This window comes from Octopus sinensis, linkage group LG4 (assembly GCF_006345805.1).
Source record: "Octopus sinensis linkage group LG4, ASM634580v1, whole genome shotgun sequence".
Taxonomy (NCBI): domain Eukaryota; kingdom Metazoa; phylum Mollusca; class Cephalopoda; order Octopoda; family Octopodidae; genus Octopus; species Octopus sinensis.
This window is the reverse complement of record NC_043000.1, coordinates 155,873,708-155,886,604: the sequence shown is the minus strand read 5'-3', so window position 1 is coordinate 155,886,604 and position 12,897 is coordinate 155,873,708. Positions and strand designations below refer to the sequence as shown.

At 38.8% G+C, this 12,897-nt stretch overlaps 1 protein-coding gene across 1 annotated transcript in view; it reads left to right on the top strand.

Moving 5' to 3' along the window:
- LOC115210945 (vacuolar protein sorting-associated protein 13B-like) overlaps positions 1 to 12,897 on the top strand; it is a 155,149-nt gene that overhangs the window by 95,480 nt on the left and 46,772 nt on the right. The window contains 3 exon segments of the mRNA XM_029779736.2: positions 1,731 to 1,906; positions 4,372 to 4,536; positions 10,224 to 10,509. Coding sequence (XP_029635596.1) covers positions 1,731 to 1,906; positions 4,372 to 4,536; positions 10,224 to 10,509 — 627 coding nt within the window.

The following is a 12,897-nucleotide window of genomic DNA, read 5'->3' as shown; positions in this document are numbered from 1 at the left end:
CTCTATCTTTCATGATGATGTGTTGATCTCCTGGCATAGCTACGTCGATTATTAGGCACTCTTATTTGACCCTCCTAAAGTTTATTATATCTGGCCTTCAGTGCTCTAACACTTTGTCTGGGAATCAAAGTCCCAGAAGCTTTTTGCCTTCCCCTTTTCATCCATTACCTTTTCTGGTGTATGTAGGTACCAAGCACTCGTAACCTCATGTCCATACTTATGGTATAGTAGCCAGTGGAGGTTTGGGGCTACTTTGTTATGTCTACTTGTGTACTCTTTCTGCGCAAGACTTTCATTAGCACTAGTAATGTGAGTCACACTTTCGACCCTCTTCCTACACATTCTGCAGAGGTTCGATGCACTTGTGTGGTATATATTCTTCTTCACTAAGTTTGTGTGGTATATTATTATTATTATTATTATTATTATTATTATTAGTGAGTGAAAGAGCAGTGAATGCCATCAAAGTGACACTGGGGTAAAATATACGAAGCCCAATATACCCATCATGACTACCCGTCTGATAAGGGTACACCGGGCACATGCATCACAACCATATGTGCGCGACATGGTGATCTCATATCAAGGTAAACAGCGCATGACCTTGCAGGTGGGGCCCAGTTAGAATTTTCTTCAGTCGAGTAGCCCATCCCGCTCAAAAGGTCCATTATTATTATTATTATTATTATTATTATTATTATTATATTATTATTATTGTGTAGTGGGTGGCTCATAAAAAGCACCCACTACACTCTCGGAGTGGTTGGCGTTAGGAAGGGCATCCAGCTGTAGAAACACTGCCAGATCAGACTGGGCCTGGCGCAGCCTTCTGGCTTCCCAGACCCCAGTTGAACCGTCCAACCCAGGACAAGTGAGGCCATAATCCCGTGGCCTCTACCTGGGATGTAGCCAGCCCACTTATGCGTTCCTTTCCTTCTTGGGACACAATACTCCACTTGTGAAGACCTTTTGAGGCAAGAGAAAATCAAAATCGTAATCTATCAACATCAGTGGAATTTGTAGCTGTGATACCAGTGCCGGTGGCACATAAGAGAACCATCCGAACGTGGCTGTAGCCAGCGCCACCCTGACTGGCTTCTGTGCCGGTGGCACATAAAATGCACCATCCGATCGTGGCCGTTTGCCAGCCTCGTCTGGCACCTGTGCAGGTGGCACGTAAAAAGCACCCACTACACTCACGGAGTGGTTGGCGTTTGGAAGGGCATCCAGCTATTGAAACACTGCCAGATCAGACTAGGCCTGGTGCAGCCTTCTGGCTTCCCAGACCCCAGTTGAACCGTCCAACCCATGCTAGCATGGAAAGCGGATGTTAAATGATGATGATGATGATGATGATGATGATGATGATGATGATTGTTATTATAATAATAATAATAATAGTAGGCAGAAACTAGTTTGTCACATCCATATTGTGCAATTAAAAAGAAATAAGAGTAATAGTTATAATGATTTTTATGGGAGGGACCTATCAATTATATTGACCCCAGTATTTGACCAGTACCTATTTTATTGAGGCTGGAAGAATAAAATCTATTTTTTCATTTTGGTATGATCTGACATAAGCAAAAAAAAAAAAAGAAAAAGAAATGTGTTAGAAAGAAAAATAAATGTCATTAATATATAATCTTGTGCTTAATTAATTGTTATTTTTTTTTTAAGAAGTAGCTTTTCTTTGTATTTTTCACAAACAATTGTTTTATCCTCTCCAGATTATCCTGTCACCTTTGTTTGTTCTGAAGTCCCATCTGCCTGTGCCACTGTACATTGATTTAGAAACACCAAAGCTAGGAAAGTTACAGCAAATTGAGATCCCGAGTGAAGGCCAGCCTTTTCAGCTGTCTTGTCTAGGTGGCGACATCGTACATTCCCTAACATTTCAACTGGGGTAAGTTTGAATTAGATACAAAGTTCACCAGACTAAGTTTATCGGATCTTTTCCTTTTGATGGACGGAATTTTCTAGTTAACTAAAAAATTTGAAACTTCGTATACTGGTAGAATGTGTCAATATTCTACCAATATCGATATACGCAGCAAATGATTTGAGCTGAAATGCTGGGATTTCATTGGTTAAAATTCGTAGAATTAAACTACGTTAAAGTTACAAATTACAATTTTGTTTTCAATTTTGTTTACAATAATGTTTTCTTTTGACACATTCTACCAGTATACGAAGTTTCAAATTGTTTAGTTAACTAGAAAATTCCATCCACCAAAAGGAAAAGATCCAGTTTATCTCCATCTGATGTGCTCCATCTTTTTGTGGTGACATTATCGGATCTTTAGTAATAGGCAGTAGCAGAATGGTATAAATCTATAGAGGTCTAATGTCACTGCATTTGAAAAGCTGTGCAATTTAAGTGCCATTTAACATTATGTTATCCCCTCAAAATATATATTGTTGATTTAACCCTTTCGTTACTGTATTTATTTTGGGATGCTCTGTGTTTCTTTCAATTACTTTAAATATAACAAAGAATTTAGTAAAATAACTTAGTTATCATTCAGCTAGTGTTAGAAACATAAATTGTGACTGAAGTTTAGTGGAAGATTTTAATTCAAAACTTATGAAAACAAGACTTTTGTACACAGAGCCAGAGCCGGTTTCAGCCGGGTTGGTAATGAAAGGGTTAATGATAATCAGTTCCTGTTTTACTATGGTCCATTTTACTACAGGAGGTTATAATTTATAACCATCCTTACTATGAAGTTATATTTTAAATATTTATAATACTCATGGAATGTGTGGTCTAGATATTAATTGCTCATAATAAATGTAGACAGTGCTAAGATTGTATTGTATCCTTGATTTAAAAAATAAATGAATAAGAACTACTCTCAGCTTCATAAGGGAATGATTAGTGTGTGTGTGTGTGTGTGTGCATGAGGGGAGATAATATTTTAACCCTTTCGTTCCCAACCCGGCTGAAACCGGTTCTGGCTCTGTAGTACAAATGTCTTGTTTTCAAAAATTCTAAATTAAAATCTTCCACCAAACTTTAGTCTCAATTAATGTTCCTAACAATAGCTTAATAATAATTAAATTAATTTACTAAATTCTTTGTTATATTTGAAGTAATTTAAAGAAACACAGAACATCTCAAACTAAATATGGTAACGAAAGGGTTAATTCTAGACATTAGTATGAATATCAAAATATTCAGAACTGGGTTTGCGCATCCTAAAATGGACAAACGCATTACTAAATATTAAAACAAATATGCTTGAAATTTCTTCTGTTTCTGGAACCTTTAATATTGCACTAATTTAAAGTTTAAATGTTAAAAAGAATTTATTTTAGAAATGAGGAAAAACATAATAAAAAGACTGTTTTCACTATTATCCTAAGTTTTCGTAATACTATTGCCAGCACCCAGCATACTCTGTAAGGCAGTTGGTGTTAGGGAAGGACATCCAGCCATAGAAACCAGGCCAAGATGGAAGTTTGGACAGCTCTCTGGCTGGCCAGCTTTTGTCAAACCGTCCAGCCCATGCCAACATGGAAAACAAGCATCAAATCATCATCATCATCGTCGTCGTTTAACGTCCGCTTTCCATGCTAGCATGGGTTGGACGGTTCAACTGGGGTCTGGGAAGCCCAAAGGCTGCACCAGGCCCAGTTTCATCTGGTGGTGTTTCTACAGCTGGATGCCCTTCCTAATGCCAACCACTCCGTGAGTGTAGTGGGTGCTTTTTATGTGCCACTGACACAGGTGCCAGATGAGGTTGTCGAAATGCCACACTCGGACGGTGCTTTTTACGTGCCACCGGCACGGAGGCCTGGCGAGGCTGGCACGGCCATGATCGGATGGTGTTTGTTACGTGCCACCAGCACGGAGGCCAGTCGATACGGTGCTGGCTACGGCCACGTTCGGATGGTTCTCTTACATGCCACCGGCACTGGTACCACAACTACGATGATGAATATTGCTATCTGCCTAAGAAAGATGTTAATTTGTTAATGTGGAAAGATATTTGATCCAGTAAAAAGCAAATGTTGTACCAACAATGGTTAAGTTGATGTTAGGTAATAAAATAAAGATTAATTCCTCCTAATATATAAAATCACTTACAAAACACACCAATTAAAGAACCTGTACATGGTAAATTGACATGCTAGACATAGCAGCCAAATCTTAAATCATAAATATGTATCTCCCCCCCACACACACACATACACAAAAAAAAGAGAAACACCTATTTATTAAAGTAATCATAGTTACACACAAAAAAATGGATTGGTCACTTTTGATGATTGGTCTAACACCGGTCTAACACCGGTCTAAAAAGAAATGTTGCTTACTTTGATTGTTGTTCTGTCATAATTGTTTCCCTCATTACTTCCCTTCAGAGAAAACTTGCAAAAATCAACGCCAGCCATGGCCATCTCAACTGGAATGATAGAACAGGTTAAAAGAGCTCCCATAGTAAATCCTATAAACATTGAAACCTTGCTTGTTGATTGGCAGAAGGACATAGCACCACCAAAATGGCCATACATTAAGATTCATGATAAGTAAGTGCTTTTTTATATTATATATAAAAATGTTCTCTGTACCTGGTGATTTGTTCAAATTTTCACAGAGCAGTTTCAGGAAAATAATGAAATTTGGGAACAAATGGACATTGTTAAAATTTATGTTCTCATGCAAAATAATTTGTCTCAGACTAATTTTCCATTTGACCAAAGCGTAATGTTCAAATCATCATCATCATCTAGTTGCGCTTGCTCAGACGTTTTTAACAATCCATCCATTTTGGTCCTGCATTAGTTGAAGGAGGTCTTTGGGGAGGTATTCAGTGTCTCTGATGAGTTGATCTATTGGGTTGTCCGGAAAGTTTGTGCCGATTTATAGTAGCTTACCTTTCGACTTATTTTAGAACCTCGTTGAGTCCATAAAATAGGATTTGACTACACCTCCATTTAGAGCACAGTTTAATCTATCTTTTCGTGGAAGAAGGTTTATGTTCCTATAACCTGTGTTAATTTTGTAACCCTTTAAAATGGAAGATAAGAAAGTTCATTTTCAGCATTTGATGCTTTGAGAACCAGACAAAAATTGCTGCAGCTTGGCTGGGATGTGTTACCCCACCCTCCATATTCACCAGATATTGCTCCTTCGGATTTCCACTTATTCAGGTCTCTGCAGAGTAGTCTTAATGGTAAAAATTTCAATTCCTTGATGATATAAAAAGATACCTTGATGAATTCTTTGCCATGAAACCACCTCATTTCTGGGAAGAGGGTGTTTTCAAATTAAAGGAAAGATGGAGATGCATTGCGCAACAAAACGGTTCATATTTGGTTGATTAAAAATGTAATGGAAAGTATTTATTGACCTTTTTCTCTCCTTTAAAAATCGAAACGAACTTTCCGGACAACCGCATACATACACTGTGTTCTGGTGACCTGCTCAAGTACAACCATGCTTTCACATTCATAGTAGTAAGTCACTTACCTGCTCTTATTTAGCTTGCCAGCAATGTCCTACAAAGTGCAAGTGCCCTTTCCCTTATAATGGTCGTAACTGGCAGATCTCCATTCAGCTGTTTCTTGATGGGATGCATTTATCTGAGATATGTTTAAGACTGCTCTTAACATTTAGGTGTAAGTTCCATCTAGCTTGGATTCCAGTTTTTTGGTCAGCATCCAGACTGTTGTTCCGTTATTACAAGGACTGATACTACTGCTGCACAGAAAATATTCTAGTAACACCAAATTCATTGCAATCAACAAAGATCCGTCACCAATATCAGTGGATACTCCTGTAGCAATAACCATTTTAACCATTTTGAAATGTGGCGCGAATTGGCAATATGACGTAATGTCGTATTGCCGAAGAATTATCAATTTCGTTTTTTTTCCATTGGTTAATATAACTGCTAATATAAAGATTCTAGAAGTTTCGAAAAGAATATTTGTCCTGAATTTCGATTCTTTTTAGTCAAGTTGAGCAGTTATAAAAACCCGGGATTTGGGGAAAAACTTTAGTGTTCGTTGGTTGTCACGGAACTCCACATCACTCACTCTTTCGGAGACACTCCCATTAATCAAGTTGATGATTTTATGAACATCAGTTCTGCTATAGCCTCAACTGAAAAGGATGTAAAAATTCAGACAGTCAAAGCATGGTTGACCCTAAAGAAACTGGATGTTGTATAGAAATCAAACTGTCAGACAACATTGAGAGAAATTTTTCTGTGCAGCCGTAGAGCCAGTCCTTTTATATCAAGCAATATCCTGGAAGCTTACCAAAAAACTGGAATCCTAGCTAGATAGAACAAATAAAGTCCATAAACTACTCCAGAGTCACTTAGCTTTAGTAAAATATTATCTAAGAAACACACAAAAAAGCCGTTCGATTCACTTCAACATTTAGGTTTAATTTGTCAAAATATTTTCGTCGCTTTAAGACCGCGACCTGTTCACTGACAAAAATCTGTGCTGCATTTGTCAGTGAACAGGTCGCGGATTTTAGCGACGAAAATATTTTGACAAATTAAACTTAAATGTTGAAGTGAATCGAATGGCTTTTGTGTGTGTTTCTTAAATGGCTTACAAACACCTTCCACGCTCCAATTGTTTTCATTTCAGCACACGATCTCAGATCAAATCACTCGCTATGCGAGTACATCTCCGTAAAATATTATCTGTTTGTGAAGAAGTAGTGTGTTGGTTTATCTACTTAACCAGTGTTTGATAATTGCCAAATTATTTCTTCAAAATTTTAATTCTGTTGAATTTCTGGTGGTTTAGAAATCACAGAATTGATTAAATTTGCTGTTTTTACTTATGCAAATAATCAATATTCTTTATTTCTTATGAAATCCTCTCACAAAATTTTCAAATGGCAATATTTTCAAAAAGTATTTTTACCATGTCACCACTAACATCATTCCTTCTTTGCCACATATCTAAATACCAAGCAGTTGAGAGACAATATGTTTTGTTCGTATTGGCTGTTTGCTCAATTTAGTGTTTTGAGAGGACACTTTAGACTTGCTGAAGATGATAACTCCTTGAGGGCTGGTGCCATGATAAAATGCACCCAGTGTACCCACTGTAACGTTTTTTTTCTGATAGGAAGTGCATCCAGCGACACACAGCAAATCCAAAGTAAAATGCACTAGTGAGCAATAACTCCAAATAAGAACCGATTTGTACTTGATGGCCTGTCCAATTTATGGCTGCATAGAAAGATTACAAAATGATGATGATGATGATGATGTTTGTTTCCTTTATTGTTTTATTGTTTACTCAGTGTATTGATTGATTTTGAGTGTCCACTGTTGTGTTTCAAAGTAAAAAAAAACGACTTAAAATGTTTAACTTTTTTGTCAATGATTACAAAGCACATTGAAATCAAAATCAAATCAATCATCAGAAAGCAGAACCAAAATCGAAGTCGATCAACATCAATGGAAATTGCAGCTGTGATACCAGTGCTGGTGACAAGTAAGCGAACCATCCGATCGTGGCCGTTGCCAGCGCCGCCCTGACTGGCCTCCGTGCTGGTGGCACGTAAAAAGCACCATCCGTTCGTGGCTGTTGCCAGCCTCGCCTGGCCCCCGTGCCAGTGGCACGTAAAAAGCACCATCCGATCGTGGCCGTTAGGAAGGGCATCCAGCTGTAGAAACACTGCCAGATCAGACTGGGCTGATGCAGCCTTCTGGCTTCACAGACCCCAGTTGAACCATCCAACCCATGCTGGCATGGAAAGCGGATGCTAAATGATGATGATGATGATGATTGAAAGAAAATTGATTTTACATTTTCCGGAATGTTAGATATTATGCATGCATTCCGTTTTCAATGTGTCACATGTTGGTTGGACTATCATCATCATTTCAATGTCCACTTTCCATGCTTGCAAAGATCAGATGATAACTATTGAGGAAGATATTTTGCAACTAGATGTTCTTCCTTTTGCCAGTCCTCACCTGTTTCTAAGGAAAATAAATCTTCCTCCATGGCCAGACATTTTTTTCCATGGAAGATTGCAAACTTACAATACAACATGTATGATAGTGATATTTGTTGTACAACTACTACATGATACCAAAACAAGAAGGCATACACACACATGCTTATACAACAGGTGCAGGAGTGGCTGTGTGGTAAACAGGTTGCTAACCAACCACATGGTTCCGAGTTCAGTCACACTGCGTGGCATCTGGGGCAAGTGTCTTCTACTATAGCCTCGAGCCGACCAAAGCCTTGTGAGTGGATTTGGTAGACGGAAACTGAAAGAAGCCTGTCGTATATATGTATATATATATATATATGTGTGTGTGTATGTGTTTGTCCCCCTAGCATTGCTTGACAACCGATGCTGGTGTGTTTACGTCCCCGTCAATTAGCGGTTCGGCAAAAGAGACCGATAGAATAAGTACTGGGCTTACAAAGAATAAGTCCCAGGGTCGATTTGCTCGACTAAAGGCGGTGCTCCAGCATGGCCGCAGTCAAATGACTGAAACAAGTAAAAGAGAGTAAAGAGAGTAAGAGGTCAGAAGCAGTGGAACTGAACCTTAAACCACGTGGCTTGGAAGTGACCTTCTTAACCACACATGAAAAATATTATTGCAATAGAAATATGGTCACACCTGTAGTTATGTGGCTGTACAATTTCTTTCAGGTATTGTGGATTATAATGATTTGTTGTGGAATATACATAAAAAAATACTGAACTACATATATTGCTCCGTTTTACTATTTCCACCTGTGACTTGTGATCATATATACATAGATTTTCTTTGTTTTTATTTGACTTGTTATTCAGTTATTCATTGATACTGGGTCATGTGTTATTTCTGATTATGTACTGATAGCCCTATTTTATTAGAATTTGTTTTAATAGAATTAAATGTTTAAGACAATTGCAGTGTGGAAGGTGTTTGTAAGAAACACACAAAAGCCGTTCGATTCACTTCAACATTTAAGTTTAATTTGTCAAAATATTTTCGTCGCTTTAAGACCGCAACCTGTTCACTGACAAAAATCCGTGCTGCTTAAAGCGACGAAAATATTTTGACAAATTAAACTTAAATGTTGAAGTGAATCGAACGGCTTTTGTGTGTTTCTTAAATGGCTTACAAACACCTTCCACGCTGCAGTTGTTTTCGTTTCAGTACACGATCTCAGATCAAATCACTTGCTATGCAGGTACATCTCCGTAAATGTTTAAGATTTTCCTTTTATAAATTAAATTACTAACAGTACCCTTGGAAGTGTTTTTTCTTTTTCTGAAGCATTTAATTCTTGGGAGGTCATCATCATCTTCATTTAACGTCCACTTTCTGTGCTAGCATGGGTTGGACGATCTGACCGAGGACTGGCGAACCAGATGGCTGCACCAGGCTCAAATGTTGATCTGGCAGTTTCTACAGCTGGATGCCCTTCCTAACGCCACCCACTGCAAGAGTGTAGTGGGTGCTTTTATGTGCCACCGGCATGAGAGCCAGTCAGGCGGTACTGGCAACGGCCATGACAAAATCGTTTTTTTTTTTTACGTGTCACCTGCACACCGGCACAAGTGCCAGTAAGGCGACGCTGGTAACAATCACGCTCAAATGGTGCTCTGGCAACGATCATGCTCGGATGGTAGTGCTGAAAATGTAGTCTTGGAAGAGAACATCATGGAAAACTGTATTCTTTGTTATGCACTTGTCATCTGGGAGTTGTAATCTGTTATTTTTATGTCAAGATGCAAACTCCCTCTAGAGAGCCACATACAATTGTGCATGAGAAAATACTCACTTCTCTTTGTCTTTCCATTGTGACTATATTATGAAGACTATCAGAAATGTATTGCATGAATAACATATGTATAGCAAATAATGAATGCACTGTCAGTCTATATCCAAAATGATAGTGGTTATATATTTAATGCAAGGAGCATTTAAACATATGTGAAAAGAAAAAAGCACAGAGAAAAGGCCATTGACTAATATAATTTATGTAATTTCTGTAAGTAGGGGAAACAACCCAAACATGTTTGGGTATTATTATGATTTCATCAGTGAACTGAATCATTGAAGTTGTGATAGAAAAGTCACCAAATAAAGTTTCAAGATTGTATACTAGTTGATGTAAAAAAATTTAATTGTTCAGAAAACTTACCCAGTTTCCTGAAAACCTGATATATTTAATTGGGTCTGTTATAATGTTTTTTTTTTCTTTTTTTTTTATGTTACGAAATTCAGGTATCGAGATGTTGTTCCAGTTAAGGAGTCCAGTAACTATAACCATGCTATATCAGTGTCCGGTTCCATAAGCAGCAAACCCGCTTCATCCAAAGTTGATGCATTTAGTATTGATGTTGATATCAGCCTGACTGAATACTGGCCTGGATGCAGCACCGTGTTGTTAGACATAGTGCCATCATACCTCTTCACTAACAACACAAATGTACCTCTGGTTGTTATTTCACCCCATAATCAACAATGGAATGTTCCACGTGGTGCTACCTTCACACCTACTGGAATTCAGGTATTTTGAATGTTTTTTTTTTTGTTTTTCTGTTTTGAATCTTTATTTTTTCTTTTTATCTTGCTTAATAGCTTTGCCTTTTAGCATTCAGATTATTCTGTCAAATGTAATGCTTATATATTCACATTATTTTGAATCACTCATGTATTATCTTATCACGTAAAAAGCACCATCCGATTGTAGCCGTTGCCAGCCTCGTCTGGCCCCCGTGCCGGTGGCATGTAAAAAGCACCATCCGATCGTGGCCGTTTGCCAGCCTTGTCTGGCACCTGTGCAGGTGGCACATAAAAAGCACCCACTACACTCACGGAGTGGTTGGCGTTAGGAAGGGCATCCAGCTGTAGAAACACTGCCAGATCAGACTGGGCCTGGTGCAGCCTTCTGGCTTCCCAGACCCCAGTTGAACCGTCCAACCCATGCTAGCATGGAAAGCGGATGCTAAACGATGATGATGATCTTTCAGATTTCAGTGATGTGACTGTTTATGTTTAGAAAGACAATGCTGGGTAGGTGTGAGGGGCTGGATCTGGTCAGTTTGAACATAAAACAGCTGTCCTCATCCATATGCAACACATAACCACACTGGCACAGTCGTCTCTCTTGCACACCACATTTGATGCTTCTTATGTCTAACTTTTTTCTCAGGGTGGTCACACTCTGTCGTGTATGCACACCAATGTTACACATCCAGCCGATCATACTAGCTTCATTTCTTTCAAGCCTATGCATGTCCTCAGAAGTCATGGCCCATGTTTTACTGTCGTGTAGCATGGCAGTTCTCACACATGCATCATATAGGCTATCTTTCACCCTGTTCCATAATTTACTCTTTTACTCTTTTACTTGCTTCAGTCAGTTGACTGCGGCCATGCTGGAGCACCGCCTTTGGTCAAGCAACTCGACCCCGGTACTTATTCTTTGTAAGCCCAGTACTTATTCTATCGGTCTCTTTTGCCGAACCACTAAGTGACGGGGACATAAACACACCAGCATCGGTTGTCAAGCAATGCTAGGGGGACAAACACAGACACACAAACACACACACACATACATATATATATATATACATATATACGACAGGCTTCTTTCAGTTTCCGTCTACCAAATCCACTCACAAGGCTTTGGTCGGCCCGAGGCTATAGTAGAAGACACTTGCCCAAGGTGCCACGCAGTGGGACTGAACCCGAAACCATGTGGTTGGTAAGCAAGCTACTTACCACACAACCAATAATTTGTTTGTTATATTAGATGCATAAAACAGGTAGAATATTTGAGCCGGTTAGGCCTGGTTTAAATGCTGAAGGGTTAATGATGTGTGTCTATGTGTGCATGTGCGTATTTTACAACTTAATTAGAAGAGGAATACAGTGCTGTAAAGGAGGAAGTTACCCTCAGATTGGAGGGTCACCAACTCCTATGCTTTTCACTTTTTGATCTTCACTAAGGGTTTACAAGGGACAAATGTGTTAATTACTTTAAAATATATATATGAGTGATGTGTGTTTGTGGGCGCCTATATATATCATCATTGTTTAATGTCCGCCTTCCATGCTCACATTTGTGGGACATGTATATATTTAATAATATCAGAGGGTAATCAGAAATATTAGAAATTTCTGTTACTAGTGGCCTAGTAACAGACTATATATTATTCACATAAATACACTGTACATTTAAACACATAAGAGGCATCCATCCTAGGACTCCTTGCACACTAGAGAGGACAGATAAATTCCAAACAACTGTTAGGGATAAAATTTCGAAGGGAATGAAAAATAAAAACATTTACCATCTAACTCCTGGACCAATGGTTTCAAACTTTTTTAACAAACGAGAGAGAGAGAAAGAGAGAGGGTCATTAGAACAAAGAACAGGCCTGGAAGAGTTGAGGTAGCAGGGGACTGTATCAGATAGCCAGAACGGTATATATAGCCAAAGGAGTAGCAGAAAAGAAGTTTGCCAGTGTTCAGCAATCAGCTATGTGAGGACCAAAGAACTGAAGTATTTTGGATTTCAAGACAGTGTGTGAGAGATAACTGTGATGTCGTAGAAGAGAAATGTGTCTGTATGGATGATGGTGCCCTTGCGTTTAATGATCCTGCAAAGAAAGAGACTTGGAGATGCCATTATGAAAGACTGCTGAATGTGGAGAATGAATGGGAGGAGGAGAGTCTGCCAAAGGTTGACCCAATTGAGGGACCAGCTACCCATAGCGACAGTACCCAGGTAGATAAAGCAAATAAGGATATGAAGACAGGAAAAACACCTAGCTCATCAGGAATCACTGCTGAGATGCTTAAAATATGCGGTGTAGGTTATGATCTTATCACCTGCATCGTAAATCAGGTAGTTCATGAAGGAGTCATACCCAATGACTGGTGTAGCAGC